This window comes from Salvelinus fontinalis, chromosome 36, assembly GCF_029448725.1.
Source record: "Salvelinus fontinalis isolate EN_2023a chromosome 36, ASM2944872v1, whole genome shotgun sequence".
NCBI classification, from domain to species: Eukaryota; Metazoa; Chordata; class Actinopteri; order Salmoniformes; family Salmonidae; genus Salvelinus; species Salvelinus fontinalis.
In genome coordinates, this window is record NC_074700.1 from 30356424 (window position 1) to 30375515 (window position 19092).

The 19092-nt window shown below is 44.5% G+C and overlaps 1 protein-coding gene across 1 annotated transcript; it reads left to right on the forward strand.

Annotated features, from left to right (window-relative positions):
* Window positions 1–1897: 1897 nt before the first annotated feature.
* Window positions 1898–15263, forward strand: naa40 (N-alpha-acetyltransferase 40, NatD catalytic subunit). Its single transcript, XM_055901560.1, has 8 exons — window positions 1898–2253; window positions 4266–4361; window positions 7109–7161; window positions 7561–7656; window positions 8731–8889; window positions 11250–11333; window positions 12661–12738; window positions 12895–15263. The coding sequence occupies exons 1-8, from the start codon at window positions 2248–2250 to the stop codon at window positions 13052–13054; spliced, it is 732 nt and encodes a 243-aa protein (XP_055757535.1). The 5' UTR covers window positions 1898–2247; the 3' UTR covers window positions 13055–15263.
* The last annotated feature ends 3829 nt before the right edge of the window (window positions 15264–19092 follow it).

Genomic DNA, 19092 nt, shown 5'->3' on the forward strand with positions numbered 1-19092 from the left:
TCTTGTCCCATACCGCCATCCTGTGGCCAAACGTGGCGATGTAGATTCCATGAAGACCTCAAGATCAGAGATGAGAAGTTATTCTTCAGATGTACGAGATCTTACGTTTCTTGGCAATTTCTCGCATAGAATAGCCTTCATTTCTCAGATCAAGAATAGACTGACGAGTTTCAGAAGAAAGTTCTTTGTTTCTGTCCATTTTGAGCCTGTAAACGCCCTCCCTTTCTTCTATCCAGAAAATTTCAAAAACTTTGAAAGTTTCTTCAAGTACAGTCGCAAAAACAATCAAGCGCTATGATGAAACTGGCTCTCATGAGGACCGTCACAGGAAAGGAAGACCCAGAGTTACCTCTACTGCAGAGGACAAGTTCATTAGATTTAATTGCACCTCAGATTGCAGCCCAAATAAATGCTTCACAGTGTTCAAGTAGCAGACACATCTCAACATCAACTGTTTAGAGGAGACTGCATGAATCAGGCCTTCATGGTCTAATTGCTGCAAAGAAACCACTACTAAAGGACGACAATAATAAGAAGAGACTTGCTTGGAAATCTGTCCTTTGGTCTGATGAGTCCAAATTTGAGATTTCTGGTTCCAACCGCTGTGTCTTTGTGAGAAGCATAGTAGATGAACGAATGATCTCTACATGTGTGTGGGGGTGCTTTTCTGGTGACACTGTCAGTGATTTATTTAGCATTCAAGGCACACCTAACCAGCATGGCTACCACAGCATTCTGCAGCGATACACCATCCCATCTGGTTTGCATTTAGTGGGACTATTATTTGTTTTTCAACAGGACAATGACCCAAAACACACCTCCAGGCTGTGTAAGGGGTATTTTACCCAGAATTAAAGTGATGGAGTGCTGCATCAGATGACCTGTCCTCCACAATCCCCCAACCTCAACCCAATTGAGATGGTTTGGGATGAGTTGGACCACAGAGTGAAGGAAAAGCAGCCAACAAGTGCTCAGCATATGTGGGAACTCCTTCAAAACTGTTGGAAAAGCATTCCAGGTGAAGCTGGTTGAGATAATGCCAAGCGTGTACAGAGCTGTCATCAAGGCAAAGGGTGGCTACTTTGGGTAACCATGGCTTATAATATACTACCTAAACGAAAGATTCTCAATAAGGAATGGTGTTGCATTTGTTGGAGGAACATATTTCGATATCCTCTTACACACTGCTGTAGGTGACATCGTGAAAGTGAAGTGTAATAAAAATTAAAAAAAATGAAATCAGAAATTTACATTTTAGCAGATGCTCTCATCCAGAGCGATTTATAGTAAATTTCATACTGGTCAAATCCATAACCCAGGCGTTGTGAGCACCATGCTTTACCAACTGAGACACTGTTAATCCAGTGTAGACTTTGGACAACCATGCCTCAATAGCGGCAATCGATTTATTGTCTCCAAAAATATTGCCTACCTCAGCTGCTCTTATATAATTACTATAAAAAAAATCATTATTCATATTTTTACAACAAAATAAATAAATAAAATAATATACAAAGTTTCTTATCTATTCTTTAATTTTTGTTTTATTTTATTTAATCTTTATTTAACTAGGCAAATCAGTTAAGAACAAATTATTATTTACAATGACGGCCTACCAAAGGGGAAAAGGCATCCTGCGGGTACGGGGCCTGGGATTAAAATAAATAAATAAAGTACAATATAAACATAGGACAAAACACACAACACTACATAAAGAGAGACCTAAAGACAACAGCATCATAGCAAGGCAGCAAATCCCAATTAATCAAATGGAAAAGTTCAAAGATAATAAGATATAGATTTTGGAGATAATTATAATTGACATGTTTCTTTCTTTACTGACCTCCTAAAACCAATCATGTGTACATCAATGCCTAAAGACGCGGTGTCGTCATTTCCCCAAAGCTTAGAGGAAACGATATTCGCGCTAATGTTGGTCGGAGAAGAGGAGAAAGAGAAAGAGTGAGGGAGGGAGGAAAGGAAAGGAAGAGGGAGTAGGGCCAAGAGACGTAATTCACCCCCTTCTCTTGGCGCCAATCTGGCGGAAAAAAATACGTTTTTGTCGTTTAGTGAACTTTAGTGTAGTCAATTGTGGACATATTCTTTTGTAGCCAGTTGCGCTAGGTAGTTTGCTAAACCGCTAGCATTTTACATAATCTTGCCCCTTTTCAAGAAACCACATTAATTTAGCGACTAAGTTAGCTAGCTAGCAACAGCAAGACACAGCGGTCGTTTTAAAACAGCGATATGGGGGTGAGTTTTTGACCGTCTGTCTGTGTTTGTGAGAAGGACATGTGAACGCTTGCATCAAACAAAGACTGTCCGAAATCATGATCCCCGTGAATGCGTGATGTAGAGAGGGAAAGAGGAAAGGGAAGACCACGGAATTGATGGTTGAAGGGGCGGCAGACAGAAAGTCCAAGCGGCTATACAAGCTAACTAGTTACACAGTGAGCTAGCTAACTTAAAAATAACCCTGCTTCGTGATTGCAGTGGCTAGTTTTAACCACTATCGATTGCACCGGTTTTATTTTGACATTTTTTTCTGGGGGGGGAGCATTGGTGCAACGTTCTCCCGTGTGTCTTATCAAGTGTGGTGCCACCGCTAGCCTAGCTTGCTAGCCACTTAAGTTAGCTAGGAATCCATTTTTAGAAAGGCTTCTCATCATAACTACCATAGTTAAGTAGAACCTACACCCTGCTAACTAACCTCTGAAGTTGTCTTACCTGTTCAGAATATATTTGAGAATGACTAGTTAGTTAGCTAGATTTTAATTTTTTTAGAACCCAATGCGTGTGTTTTTAGCTGGGGTGGGAAGCAGTAGCATAACTAGCTAGCTAGTTTGCCAGTAAGGTATTAAGTTAAGTTCCTAAAACGCACCTCCGACGCTAATAACTAGGCACGTGTTCCGAATTGCTTCCTGTAAACGAGTGAAAGTTGTAGCTGTAGATCCGCTCCAACATGCTGACCATACATGTGTTTGTTAATGTTGTAATCATACCATTCCTACATTGTCTACATTTATAAAGGGGTATGTAAGGTAAAGGCATTGCACCTGTTGGTTAGTCTCTGAGTGCGCGTGTCATTTAAAACCACGCATTCGTCGTTCCTGTTTTTGTCTTTGAAACAATATTGGGGTTGTCGGACACACGTGTACTAGTCCCTCACTTCACTCGTCATGTGCAAACACATATGCTGCTTGAAGATTGACCAACTGATTTGCACCCCCCCAATTCTTCATCTCCCTCTCTCCCCCTCCATCCCTCTCTCTCTCCCCCTCCATCCCTCTCTCTCTCTCCCCCTCCATCCCTCTCTCTCTCTCCCCCTCCATCCCTCTCTCTCTCTCTCCCCCTCCATCCCTCTCTCTCTCTCCCCCTCCATCCCTCTCTCTCTCTCCCCCTCCATCCCTCTCTCTCTCTCCCCCTCCATCCCTCCATCTCTCTCTCTCCCCCTCCATCCCTCCATCCCTCTCTCTCTCTCCCCCCTCCATCCCTCTCTCTCTCTCCCCCTCCATCCCTCTCTCTCTCTCCCCCTCCATCCCTCTCTCTCTCTCCCCCTCCATCCCTCTCTCTCTCTCCCCCTCCATCCCTCTCTCTCTCTCCCCCTCCATCCCTCTCTCTCTCTCCCCTCCATCCCTCTCTCAATCCCCCTCCATCCCTCTCTCTCTCTCCCCCTCCATCCCTCTCTCTCTCTCCCCCTCCATCCCTCTCTCTCTCCCCCCTCCATCCCTCTCTCTCTCCCCCTCCATCCCTCCATCTCTCTCTCTCCCCCTCCATCCCTCCATCCCTCTCTCTCTCTCCCCCTCCATCCCTCTCTCTCTCTCCCCCTCCATCCCTCTCTCTCTCTCCCCCTCCATCCCTCTCTCTCTCCCCCTCCATCCCTCTCTCTCTCTCCCCCTCCATCCCTCTCTCTCTCTCCCCCCTCCATCCCTCTCTCTCTCCCCCCTCCATCCCTCTCTCTCTCCCCCCTCCATCCCTCTCTCTCTCCCCCCTCCATCCCTCTCTCTCTCCCCCCTCCATCCCTCTCTCTCATCCCTCTCCCCTCCATCCCTCTCTCTCTCCCCTCTCCCCTCCATCCCTCTCTCTCTCCCCCCTCCATCCCTCTCTCTCTCCCCCCCTCCATCCCTCTCTCTCTCCCCCCCTCCATCCCTCTCTCTCTCCCCCCCTCCATCTCTCTCTCTCTCCCCCCCTCCATCTCTCTCTCTCTCCCCCCCTCCATCTCTCTCTCTCTTCCCCCCTCCATCCCTCTCTCCTCCCCTCTCCAGAGGAAGTCAAACAAAGCAAAGGAGAAGAAGCAGGCTCGCCTGGCGGAGAGGGCAGCCATGGATGCAGTGTGTGCCAAGGTGGACACAGCCAATAAGGTGAGGGGACAGAGGGTAGGGGACCAATAAGGTGAGGGAACAGAGGGTAGGGGACCAATAAGGTGAGGGAACAGAGGGTAGGGGACCAATAAGGTGAAGGAACAGAGGGTAGGGGACCAATAAGGTGAGGGAACAGAGGGTAAGGAACCAATAAGGTGAGGGGACAGAGGGTAGGGGACCAATAAGGTGAGGGAACAGAGGGTAAGGAACCAATAAGGTGAGGGAACAGAGGGTAGGGGACCAATAAGGTGAGGGAACAGAGGGTATCGAACAAATAAGTTGACTGGCTTTCAATTTGTCTTTCAATGATTACTTGTTTTTTTGTGTTTTCACCTTTATTTAACCAGGTAGGCCAGTTGAGAACAAGTTCTCATTTACAACTGTGACCTGGCCAAGATAAAGCAAAGCAGTGCGACACAAACAACAGTTACACATGGGATAAACAAATGTACAGTCAATAACACAATAGGGGGGGGGGGGGGGGGGGGGGGGGTGTCTATATACAGCATGTACAAAATGAGGTAAGATTATAGGCCATAGTGTTGAAATAATTGCAATTTAGCAATTAAATACTGGAGTGATAGATGTGCAAGTAGAGATACTGGGGTGCAAAGGATCAAAAAATAAATAAATAACAGTATGGGGATGAGGTAGTTGGATGGGCTATTTACAGGTATCTGTGAGCTGCTCTGACAGCTGGTGCTTAAAGCTAGTGAGGGAGATACGAGTCTCCACCTTAAGTGATTTTTGCAATTCGTTCCAGTCATTGGCAGCAGAGAACTGGAAGGAAAGGCGGCCAAAGTAGGAATTGGCTTTGGGGATGACCAGTGAAATATACCTGCTGGAGCGCGTGCTACGGGTGGGTGCTGCTATGGTGACTAGTGAGCTGAGATAAGGCAGAGCTTTACCTAGCAAAGACTTATAGATGACCTGGAGCCGGTGGGTTTGGTGACGGATATGAAGCGAGGGCAGGCCAACAAGAGCATACAGGTCACAGTGGTGGGTGGTATATGGGGCTTTGGTGAAAAAACAGATGACACTGTGATAGACTGCATCCAATTTGCTGAGTAGAGTATTGGAGGCTATTTTGTAAATGACATCGCCGAAGTCGAGGATCGGTAGGATGGTCAGTTTTACGAGGGTATGTTTGGCAGCATGAGTGAAGGATGCTTTGTTGCGAAATAGGATGCCGATTCTAGATTTAATTTTGGATTGGAGATGTTTGATGTGAGTCTGGAAGGAGAGTTTACAGTCTAACCAGACACCTAGGTATTTGTACTTGTCCACATATTCAGAACTGTCCAGAGTAGTGATGCTGGACGTGCGGGCAGCGATCGGTTGAAGAGCATGCATTTAGTTTTACTTGCATTTAAGAGCAGTTGGAGGCCACGGAAGGAGTGTTGTATGGCATTGAAGCTCGTTTGGAGGTTAGATAGCACAGTGTCCAAGGAAGGGCCAGAAGTATACAGAATGGTGTCGTCTGCGTAGAGGTGGATCAGAGAATCACCAGCAGCAAGAGCAACATCATTGATCTATACAGCGAAAAGAGTCGACCTAAGAATTGAACCCTGTGGCACCCCCATAGAGACTGCCAGAGGTCCGGACAACAGGCCCTCCGATTTGACACATTGAACTCTGTCGGCGAAGTAGTTGGGGAACCAGGCGAGGCAGTCATTTGAGAAACCAAGGCTGTTGTGTCTGCTAATAAGAATGTGGTGATTGACAGTCGAAAGCCTTGGCCAGGTCGATGAATACAGCTGCACAGTATTGTCTCTTATCGACGGCGGTTATGATATCTTTTTTGCGGTGCACCCATGACCAGCTCGGAAACCAGATTGCATAGCGGAGAAGGTACAGTGGGATTCAAAATGGTCGGTAATCTGTTTAACTTGGCTTTCGAAGACCTTAGAAAGGCAGGGTAGGATAGATATAGGTCTGTAGCAGTTTGGGTCTGGAGTGTCTCCCCCTTTGAAGAGGGGGATGACTGCAGCAGCTTTCCAATCTTTGGGGATCTCAGACAATACGAAAGAGAGGTTGAACAGGCTAGTAATAGGGGTTGCAACAATTTCGGCGGATAATTTTAGAGAGGGTCCAGATTGTCTAGCTCGGCTGATTTGTAGGGGTCCAGATTTTGCAGCTCTATCAGAACATCCGCTATCTGGATTTGGGTGAAGGAGAAATGGGGGAGGCTTGGGCAAGTTTCTGTAGGGGGTGCAGAGCTGTTGACCGGGGTAGGGATAGCCAAGTGGAAAGCATGGCTAGCCGTAGGATGATAATCATTTTTGTACCTCCACAACCCTATTGGTCAATACCTCCCCTCTGACCTTCTTCCCTCCTGACCGTCTACCCCCCTCTGACCTTCTTTTAAGCATTTTGAAAGGGATGTTAGGACGGGTGTGAGGAATCAAGGAAAGATATTAATTGAAAAAGAGCTCCAGTTTTTCCTGGTAATGTGACTGCGTCTGACTGTAGCTCGTCAACACGTTTCTCTCTCCTCTCTCTGTTTCTCTCTCCTCTCTCTGTTTCTCTCTCCTCTCTCTCTGTTTCTCTCTCCTCACTCTCTGTTTCTCTCTCCTCACTCTCTGTTTCTCTCTCCTCTCTCTCTGTTTCTCTCTCCTCTCTCTCTGTTTCTCTCTCCTCTCTCTCTGTTTCTCTCTCCTCTCTCTCTGTTTCTCTCTCCCCTCTCTCTGTTTCTCTCTCCCCTCTCTCTGTTTCTCTCTCCCCTCTCTCTGTTTCTCCTCCCACAGCTGGACGACCCTTTGGCTGCTTTCCCAGTCTTCAAAAAGTATGACAGAAACGGGTAAGAGATTGTCCACCTCTATTACTATGGGTGTTGTCTGGCTGATAAGTGGCTAATTACTCTGGCTGATAAGTGGCTAATTACTCTGGCTGATAAGTGGCTAATTACTCTGGCTGATAAGTGGCTAATTACTCTGGCTGATAAGTGGCTAATTACTCTGGCTGATAAGTGGCTAATTACTCTGGCTGATAAGTGGCTAATTACTCTGGCTGATAAGTGGCTAATTACTCTGGCTGATAAGTGGCTAATTACTCTGGCTGATAAGTGGCTAATTACTCTGGCTGATAAGTGGCTAATTACTCTGGCTGATAAGTGGCTAAGTACTCTGGCTGATAAGTGGCTAAGTACTCTGGCTGATTAACAGAGATTGCTCAGCTAACTGCTCTATTGGTCTTCCAGATTAAATCTCCAGATCGAGTGTAAGAGGGTGTCCACTCTCAACCCCATGTCTGTGGAGTGGGCCTACGAGCTGACCCGGACCAACATGCAAACACTGTAAGGAGGGAGGGGAGCTGGGAGGAGTGATGGAATTGGGGTGGTGGTGAAAGGTGTGCTTTTTACTACAGGTCTCGGAGGGACTTACAATGTTTTTGGGGGAGAATGTCAGTTCTGATTGACTTTAGAACACGACATTCTATTCTAAAATGATAACTAAAATACAACCCCCCCCCCCCCCCCCCCCCCTCCAGACATGCAGCCAATAACATACTGTCCATGTTATCAGACAGGTGTTCTATTTAGCAGTAAGCGTCATCACCTGATGTAGCATAGTGGCTAGAAATAAATGGGCTCAGGGTCGCCTGTCTGCATGTACCCCACTGGGGGCTAATCATTAGCTAGATCAACTCTATCAACAAGCTAGCCTAATATTTAGTTAGCAACATATTGAAGACTTGAATCCCCCGCCCCACCCCCCCCAATTAAAAAAAAAAAAAACATTCCACTGGCACTCAGCCAGCCAAGGATCCTGCACTGTGAGTTTAATGTAGGCCCATCAGTTACGCCTGTTCCATTTAACCCGGTCTTCCCTATGCATTCAGCTCCATTGGTGAGCGCTATCGTGGCATTAAACCAATGGCGCTGCTAAAAACACTGCTCCTAAAATGTCTTGGATTTGATAAGTATAGTTTAGTAACACAAGAAAGCTCAGTGATCCTCTTTTTCAAAACTGATTTCAAATGAGTTTTTTTCCCCCCTGCGATTGCATTGAGTGTTGTACAATGACTGGGAATGCATATTTCTCCCAGTGTGGTACTGTAATTTGAAGCCCCCGGAGAGGAATATCATTTTCTCGCATTAAGTGACACAGGCTGAACAATCGAATGGGTAAATTATTCTACTATGGGCTTGTCTGATTTTTGCTGTTGATTACTTGTGTTGTTGTCTCTGGAAATTCAAATAACCAAAGGTCTCGGTTCTCATTTGGGTCAAAGGTACCGGGGTCTCGGACCAGGCGCTACCCAGCCCGATTTAACTCCTGCTAACAGTCTTCTACCCAATCACAACAAACTACTCACATTCCATCCAATCACGTAGGCCAGTGCTTGACATCTGACCTCTATGCTGCAGGTATGAACAAAGCGAGTGGGGATGGAAGGAGAGAGAAAAGAGGGATGAGATGAAGGACGAGAGGGCGTGGTATCTGCTTGCTCGAGACACAGACTCCTCCCCCGTGGCCTTCTCTCACTTCCGATTCGATGTCGAGTGCGGGGAGGAGGTGCTATACTGGTAAGGGGTTGTCATGGTCTCCTTTTACAGGAAGTGACACTCACTGTTACTATAGCCACAGATAGAACAATGACCCAGATATTTTGCTGGACGTCTATATGTGAAGCGTCCGGTCGACGTTTCCATTCACTACCAAATACAGCGCAGTGCAAAAGGTATTTACCCCCTTGGCATTTTTCCTATTTTGTTGCATTACAACCTGTAATTTAAATAGATTTGTATAAAAATTATCTTGTTTTAAAAATATATATATATTTTTTCTTTTAAAAATGGAAAAGTGGCTCTTATTCACCCCCTTGCTGTGAAGCCCCTAAATTAGATATGGTGCAACTAATTAATTATGTGACTTCTGAAGGTAATTGAAGTCCACCTGTGTGCAATCTAAGTGTCACATGATCTCAGTGGATATATATACACCTGTTCTGAAGGGCCCCAGAGTCTGCAACAACACTAAGCAAGGGGCACCACCAAGCAAGCGGCACCATGAAGACCAAGGAGCTCTCCAAACAGGTCAGGGACAAAATTGTGGAGAAGTACAGATAAGGTTTGTGTTCTAAAAAAATATCTGAAACTTTGAACATCCCACAGAGCTCCATTAAATCCATTATTAAAACATGGAAAGAATATGGCACCACAACAAACCTGCCAAGAGAGGGCCCCCCACCAAAACTCAGGGACCAGGCAAGGAGGGCATTAATCAGAGAGGCAACAAATAGACCACAGATAACCCTGAAGGAGCTGCAAAGCTCCACAGCGGAGATTGGAGTATCTGTCCATAGGACCACTTTAGGCCGTACACTCCACAGAGCTGGGCTGTATGGAAGAGTGGCCAGAAAAAAAGCCATTGCTTAAAGAAAAAAATAAGCAACCGTTTAGTGTTTGCCAAAAGGCATGTGGGAGACTCCCCAAAAATATGGGAGAAGGTGCTCTGGTCAGATGAAACTACAATTGAGCTTTTTGTACATCAAGGAAATCGCTATGTCTGGCACAAACCCAGCACCTCATCACCCCGAGAACACTATCCCCACAGTGAAGCATGGTGGTGGCAGCATCATGCTGTGGGGATGTTTTTCATTGGCAGGGACTGGAAACTGGTCAGAATTGAAGGAATGACAGATGGTGCTAAATACAGGGAAATTCTTGAGGGGAACCTGTTTGTTTTCCAGGGACATGAGACTGGGACGGAGGTTCACCTTCCAGCAGGACAATGACCCTAAGCATACTGCTAAAGCAACACTTGAGTGGTTTATGGGGAGACATTTAAATGTCTTGGAATGGACTGGTCAAAGCCCAGACCTGAATCCAATTGAGAATCTGTGGTATGACTTAAAGATTGCTGTTCACCAGCAGGAGCCCATCCAACTTGAAGGAGCTGGAGCAGTTTTGCCTTGAAGAATGGGCAAAAATCCCACTGGCTAATTGTGCCACGTTTTTAGAGACATACCTCAAGAGACTTGTAGCTGTATTTGCTGCAAAAGGTGGCTCTACGAAGTATTGACTTTGGGGGGGTGAATAGTTATGTACCCTCAAGTTTTGTCTTATTTCTTGTTTGTTTCACAAATATTTTCCATTTTCAAAGTGGTAGGCATGTTTTGTAAATCAAATGATACAAACCCCACAAAAATCTATTTTAATTCCAGGTTGTAAGGCAACAAAATAGTAAAAAATGCAAAGGGGGGTGAATACTTTAACAAAGCATTGTGTGGTGATGAGAGGAAGCCCAGTGGCTGGCAGTGGGAGAAGATGGTGTGAGATGCATTCTGCACATTTTCTCATCGATAAAACATTTGCTCTCAATGCAGTTTTCGGTTTCCAAAACTGTAATCTGTTATGAACAGTGGATAAGGTTTTGTAGTCTTTATCCTTTGCCAAAGTTTTATTATTTTTTATTTTTTTTGACTGCAAGAGTGAATTGAGTTAATGCACACTTCAGAGTAGGTCTTCCCTATCTTCCCTATCCTGTCTTCTCTATCTTGGGTTAGTTTTTAGCATTTTTGTTATAGCTAGTAGTATTGAAATTGATTATTGTATAGTAGTTTACATTTTTTTTAATTAAAATATATAGTTTCCTTGTCTGAGGCTCCTGTCCTATGGTGATCTCCTGTTTCTGCAGTGTGTGTGTGTGTGTGAGGCAGCTTGTTCAAGTAAACCCCCTGAGCGGGACACTAGTCTGTCGAAAGGGCCTTTTGCTGCGTTCATTAAATCTTGTAAATGCGAGCACACGTCCGGGGGAAAATCCCCGTCCAACTGGTCCAACTTGTTGGTTAACGTTGTTGGTAGAGTCTTTGATACGACGTAACCTGGGTTGAACCTCGACCAGTGTTATTGTGTTTATTGATGTGTGTTGTTGTTTTTTGTAGTTATGAGGTCCAGCTGGAGAGTAGGGTGAGGAGGAAAGGACTGGGCAAGTTCCTCATCCAGATACTACAGCTCATCGCCAACAGGTACGTGTTTATAAAGTACATAACAAAACTATCAACGCAACATGTAACAATTTTCAAAGATTTTACTGAGTTCATGGAAGGAAATCAGTCAATGGAAATAAATTCATTAGGACCTAATGGGGAGGGGAGGGGGGGGGGGGTTAGCCTAGTGGTTAGAGTGTTGAACTTGTAACCAGAAGGTTGCAAGATCGAATCCCTGAGCTGACTTGGTAAAACATCTGTTCTGCCCCTGAACAAGGCAGTAAACTCACCGTTCGTTCCTAGGCCGTCATTGAAAATAAGAATTTGTTCTTAACTGACTTGCCAGGTTAAAGAAATCTATGGATTTCACATGTTGTGTTTACATTTTTGCTCCGTGTATATACACTATCATTTGGCCTGCCTTGTGACATCACCAGGTGGTAACTAAGTTAACAGACCAATAGGAAAGAGTTCCAAACTATGGATATGTAGATATGGACAGATTTGCTTTTAAGTTTCAAACTACACTGAACAAAAATATAAACGCAACATGTAAACTGTTGGTCACATGTTTCATGAGCTGGGAAGAAGAGAAAAAAAAGGACAGGAATGTTCCAGAGGTACAAACAGCTGATTTTGGATGTTTACATCCATGTTGGTGAGCATTTCACCTTTGCCAAGATATACCTGACTAGTGTGGCATATCAAGAACCTGATTAAAACAGCATCATCATTACACAGGTGCACCTTCTGCTGGGACAAAGGCCACTAAAATGTGCAGTTTTGTCACACAACACAATGACAAGGATGTCTCAAGTTGAGGGACTGTGCAATTGGCATGCTGACTGCAGGAATGTACACCAGAGCTGTTGCCAGAGGATTAAATGTTCATTCCTCCACCATAAGCCACATCCAACGTTTTTTAGATAATTTGTCAGTAGTTCCAACCGGCCTTACAACCGCAGACCACATGTAAACACGCCAGCCCAGGACCTCCACATCCGGCTTCTTCACCTGTGGGATCGGCGGAGGTGGTGTGCTGAGGAGTATTTCTGTCTGTAATTAAGCCTTTCTGTGGTGGAGAAACTCATTCTTATTGGGTGGGCCTGGCTCCCAAGTGGGTGTGGGCCTGGCTCCCAAGTGGGTGGGCCTATCCCCTCCATTGCTGCACCCGTGCCCAGTCATGTGAAATCCATAGATTAGGGCCTAATCATTTTAAAGAAATAAGTTAATTAAATAAATTCAACTGAACTCAGTAAAAACGTAGACATTTTTCCATGTTGCATTTATTTTTGTTCAGTGTAGGTCCTCATCCATATACTGTAACCATCACCAACTCTCTGCCTCTCTCTCTCTCTGCCTCTAGCACACAGATGAAGAAGGTGATGTTAACAGTATTCAAACACAACCACGGGGCGTACCAGTTCTTCAGAGAAGCTTTACAGTGGGTTTCTATAGCAACATCAACAGCTGCTTCTCAGCATGTACAAACATGATTTTGTTCTTTTAGAGATCACTGTTGGTACTGTACTCAATCCACTCTTCCCTTCATCTTTCTCTTTCCTGTGCTTCTTTCTACCACCCCTTTATCCCTCCCCAGGTTCGATATCGACGACACCTCACCCAGTATGTCTGGTTGTTGTGGCGACGACTGCACCTATGAGATCCTGTCGCGGCGGACCAAACATGCCGAGGCCCAAGCCGAGGCCCAGGGGCACAGCCACGGTGGAGGAGGGCACTGTGGAGGCTGCTGTCACTGAGGGAGCCTGTTCCTGTTTCACCACTTCCTGCCCACTTCCTGGTCCCACGCTCTAGAAGCTGCCCCTCGTCCCCTTCTCTGCTCATGAGTCATTACTGTACCCAAACGCCCCAAAACCCCTGGCCCACTCTATATTCTCCCCTCTCTCTCTCTCATCCGTATCCCCCCTCTCTCTCTCTCATCCGTATCCCCCCTCTCTCTCTCTCATCCGTATCCCCCCTCTCTCTCTCTCATCCGTATCCCCCCTCTCTCTCTCTCATCCATATCCCCCCTCTCTCTCTCTCATCCATATCCCCCCTCTCTCTCATCCATATCCCCCCTCTCTCCATACTATTTTAGTCTTTGATAAGTTAGGAATCTGCTTGTGCTCTTTCTAGCCAGCCACCTCAACAGCTTTCTGAACTGTCCCAAGGCTCCATCCCAATAATTCTAATGTGCATACTATTATGGATGAAGCGATGTATTAGCCATGCATTTTGAATGGTAAATTAGGATGGATTGTTGGGACAGAGCCCCACATGTATTTATCTTAGTTTGATCAGGTATTCTGTAGATAGTCTCTCTCTCGCTCTCTTCCCCAGAGCCTCTGATCCGTTTCAGTTGATCTTCTACAGTATTTTTAAATGCTGTCTGATGGCAGGAACACCCGCTGTTCCTACATTTTTGTAGAGAGACGTGTGTGAGATACATACATACATATATATATACACACACACAGTAACAGTCAAAGTTAGGACGCCTACTCATTTGAGGGTGTTTCTTAAACGTTTTTTTTTTTTTTAAATGTTCTACGTTGTAGAATAATATTGAAGACATCTCTACTATGAAGTAACACATATGGATTAATGTAGTAACCTGATTTACACAGTCTCCTCTGGACAGTTAATGTTGATGTGTCTGTTATTAGAACTCTGAAGCATTTATTTGGGCTGCAATCTGAGGCTGATAACTAATGAACTTATCCTCTGCAGCAGAGGTAACTCTGGGTCTTCCATTCCTGTGGTGGTCCTCATGAGAGCCAGTTTCATCATAGTGCTTGATGGTTTTTGCGACGGCACTTGAAGAAACTTTCAAAGTTCCGTATCGACTGACCTTCATGTCTTAAAGTAATGATGGACAGTCGTTTCTCTTTGCTTATTTGAGCTGTTCTTTCCAAAATATGGACTTGGTCTTTTACCAAATAAGGGTGGTAAACAGAAGATAGCCCTATCTTGTCACAACACAACTGATTGGCTCAAACACATTAAGAAGGAAAGAAATTCCACAAATTAACTTTTAACAAGACACACCTGTTAATTGACATGTATTCCAGGTGACTTCCTCATGATCTGGTTGAGAGAATGCCAAGAGTGTGCAAAGCTGTCATCGAGGCAAAGGGTGGCTACTTTTAAGAATCTCAAATATAAAATATTTTATTTTGGTTACCATGTGTTATTTCATAGTTTTGATTTCTTCACTATTCTACAATGTAGATTTTTTTTTATATATATAATGAAACCCTGGACTGACTAGGTGTGTCAACTTTTGACTGGTACAATATATATATATATACACACACAGTACCATATATATAATATAGTGCACTACCTTTGAACAGGCCCGTAGGGTAGTAGTTGTTGCCGTCTCTGTTAACTTACAGAAACCTTCAGGGTATAGTGGCTGGCAGATCTGGGTTGCCAGATTGGGTTGTTTCCCATAGAGATACTAGAAACCCACCTCTGTGCTGTATGTCTGTGGTTGAATCCCAAAGGGCATGCTAATGCCCATAGGTCTCTGGTTAAAAGTAGTGCACTAAGGAATAGGGTTATATTTGGGATGTCTCCCCAGTGACCGGGAAGAAACTCAACTCTGGCATCTCACCCAGGCTCGAAGTTTACCGCTTTATTAAAACAACAAAGAAACAAAAAACGTTGACATTTTTTTCTTGTTCATTGTATAAAGATAAACTGTCAGGTAAGTAAAATCGCTCGTTTTGTTTTCTACTTTCCAACCAGATAATATTCTACAGACCATGTCTGTCTCAGGTTCAAATCCCAACTGACACTAACAACCATCTCTTTGTGTTTCTTAGCAACTATGTTACGGTCAAATAGTTTGGGGAAAGAAGACACCCCCTAACCACAGATCTAGTATCAGATTTCCCAACCTCAAATTTTACACCTAGTCCTGGACTAAAAAATCAATGCTTTTAAATCCAGGACGGGGGGGGGGGGGGGGGGGGGGGGGGTGACAACGTTCCTCACCTGAGATCAGTGATTGGGGCATAAAATGGAGTCCTAAAATGGTAATTCGGCACTTACATCAATAGGGCTTCTTCTAGAAATCCTATTTTTATAGGTTAGGGGCAAATTGTTTAGCACCAACTCTGTTGGGATGCGGGGGTGTGGTGGTTAAAGCTTCCCCCCCCTAATGGTTAGAGTTGTGGGAATCTGATCCAAGATCTGTATCTGGGAGACCGCTACCTGGTTTGGTGGCTTTGGTCAGGTGGTGCGGAAACGCTTTCGTTTAAATTAAAAATCATTTAGTTTAGGGAATAAACGTTTCTTCATATTTAAAATAAATCTGACCTTTTACTATGACCTGTTTGAATATCTCCCCTCAAGATCAACTCTTTTTTTTTTTTTTTTTACTCTTTTTTTTTATCCATCATTGTCTCTTTCTGTCTGTATATAATCGGTTACAGATACATTGGATTGGTTTCTATTTGCTTTTTACAGGTAAAACATTTGTTTAGGTTTTAAAAATGACATTTAAACTCAATGTTGGACAGTGAGTGTACCTCTCCTGTGACTGATTTTCATTATTAACTGACGACGATGAAAGGAAAACAACGAAACGGTCATTTCAGCCTTGTCAGTGTTTTATTTGTATGTTACAAATAAAGGAAACTTGTTTGACTCCTGTTCCAGTTGTCCTGATTTATTATATATTTACTTTTATGTAGTTACCGGTGTGTAAATCCCAAACGCCACCCTATTCCTTAAGTCGTGAACTACTTTAGACCAGATCAATGTGGGCCCTGGTCTAAAGTAGTGTAGTATTTTCTGTTTTTTATCAGTCAGTGAGACCATTTTTTTTTTTTTTTTTTTTTTCACAGATGAGCCCTGAATTACACAAAATACACACAAAATATAAACTGCAAGCAGAAATATAAACAGTCATTCAAAAAAATCAGGTTCTCAATCGGCTTTCTGAATTGACGTAGAGGCACCCCGAACATCAAATTTAAGATTGTTCCACAAATAAGGTGCGAAAACTAAAAGCTCATTTACATAACTCACTAGAGACCAAAGGACTTTCCAAAGTTTTCCATCCCTGAGACCATGGTGGAGACTCGTGTCTGTAGTGATGATGTTAGGTACAGTGGAAGTTTTTGTAAAATGTCTTTATACAGTGCGTTCGGGAAAGTATTCAGACTCTTAGACTTTTTCCACACGTTACAGCCTACAATTTCCTTGCCCCATCACGCTCTAGCAATTCCTTGTGGAGGGCTGGGTGCCTGTAAACTGATTTCGGTTGCAAATTGGAAGGTGTTTCCTCCGACACATTGGTGAGGCTGGCTTTCAGGTTAAGCGAGCGTCAAGAAGCAGGGTCGTGTTTCGGGGGACGCATATGGCTCTCGATCTTTGCCTCTCCTGAGTTCGTAGGAGAGTTACAGCGATGGGACAAGACTAACTATAACCAAAAAAAAGATCATCCTTGAGATGTTTCTACAACTTGGAGTCCACCTGTGGTAAATTCAATTGATTGGACATGATTTGGAAAGATATAAGGTATTATATCCAACAGTTGTCAGAGCAAAAACCAAGCCATGAGGTTGAAGGAATTGTTCGTAGAGCTCCGATACAGGATTCTGTTGAGGCACAGATCTGGGGAAGGGTACCAAAAGATTTCTGCAGCATTGAACGTACCCCAAAACATGGCCTTCATCATTCTTAAATGGAAGAATTTTGAAACCACCAAGACTCTTCCTAGAGTTGGCCGCCCGGCCAAACTGGGCAATCAGGGGAAAAGGGTCTTGGTCAGAGAGGTGACCAAGAACCTGATGGTCACTCTCAAAGCTCCAGTTCCTCTGTGGAGATGGGAGAACCTTCCAGAAGGACAACCATCTCTGCAGCACTCCACCAATTAGGCCTTTATGGTAGAGTGGCCAGACGGAAGCCACTCCTCAGTAAAAGGCACATGAAAGCCCTCTTGGAGTTTCCCAAAAGGCACCTAAGGACTCTCAGACCATGAGAAACAAGATTCTCCGGTCTGAAGAAACCAAGATTGAACTCTTTGGTCTGAATGCCAAGCGTCACGTCTGGAGGAAACCTGGCACCATCCCTACGGTGAAGCATGGTGGTGGAGGCATCATGCTGTGGGGATGTTTTTCACCGGCAGGGACTGGGAGACTATTCAGGATCAAGGTAAAGATGAGCAAAACAAAGTACAGAGAGAGAGATCCTTGATGAAAACCTGCTCCAGAGCGCTCAGGACCTCAGAGTAGAGCGAAGGTTAATCTTCCAGCAGGACAACGACCCTAAGCACACAACCAAGACAACGCAGAAGTGGCTTCGGGACAAGTCTCTGAATGTCAGGCCTCCCGAGTGGCACAGTGGTAGCTGTGCCGCTAGAGAGTCTGGGTTCGAGTCCAGACTCTGTCGCAGCCGGCCACGACCGGGAGACCCATGGGGTGGCGCACATTTGGCCCAGCATCGTCCGGATTAGGGGAGGGTTTGGCCGGCAGGGATGTCCTTGTCCCATCGTGCTCTAGCGATTCCTGTGGCATGCCGGGTGCAGTGCATGCTGGTCGCCAGGTGTACGGTGTTTCCTCCAACACATTGGTGCGGCTGGCTGCCGGGTTAAGTGGGCATTGTATCAAGAAGCAGTGTGGCTTGGTTGGGTTGTGTTTTGGAAGAGGATGCTCTTGACTGCGTCCATATGGGAGTTGCAGCGATGAGACAAGACTGTAACTACCAATTGGATACCACGAAAAAGGGGTAAAAAATGTATTACAAATAAAAATGAAAAATCTCTGAAAGTCTTTTGAGTGGTCCAGCCAGAGCCCAGACTTGAACCCGATCAAACATCTCTGGAGAGACCTGAAAATAGCTGTGCAGCGACTCTCCCCATCCAACCTGACAGAGCTTGAGAGGACGTGCAGAGAAGAATGGGAGAAACTCCCCAAATACAGGTGTGCCAAGCTTGTAGCGTCATCACTTTTTAGCATCATACCCAAGAAGAATCAAGGCTGTAATCACTGACAAAGGTGCTTCAACAAAGTACTGAGTAAAGGGTCTGAATACTTATGTAAATGTGGTATTTCAGTTTTTTATTTTTAATACATTTACAAAAATGTCTTGACCTGTTTTTGCTTTGTCATTATGGGGTATTGTGATATCATTATGGGGTATTGTGATGTCATTATGGGGTATTGTGTGTGTAGGTTGAGGGGGGAACAATTTAATCCATTTTAGAATAAGGCTGTAACGTAACAAAATGTGGAAAAAGTCTAGGGGCCTGAATACTTTCCGAATGCACTATAAAACTAAACTGCAGCTTCCTAGTCTGCTTTGGCTAGGACACACACACACACACACACACACTTTATTTCAACAAGAAACTCCAGGCCATCATTAGCTATGTTTCCATCTAATTGGCGACAGATTTCCATGTGAATATGCTAATTTCTGCATGAAAGCATTTTCCCACCAAAGATGTGTTTCGTTTCAAATTTACTTCTGCGGATAAAAGGCTGTGTGTGCTGACATAGTGCACAGAAAAATACCTTTTGCGAGATGCTCATTCCATGAATCATTTAGCTATTTGATATAGAATTTTAGGACCCCTGTAGGTATCATCAAATATTGAATTTGGCCTTTACTACCATCGCCCATAGAAACACATTGAATAACACATTCATACGTGGCATGAAAGTACCAGACAGTCAAAAAATAAAGAATAAGGTTTTGAAGTGTCTGTCCTTTGTGAATAACTCACCACAGGTTAATGAGAAGGGTGTGCTTGAAAGGATACACATAACTCTGCAATGTTGGG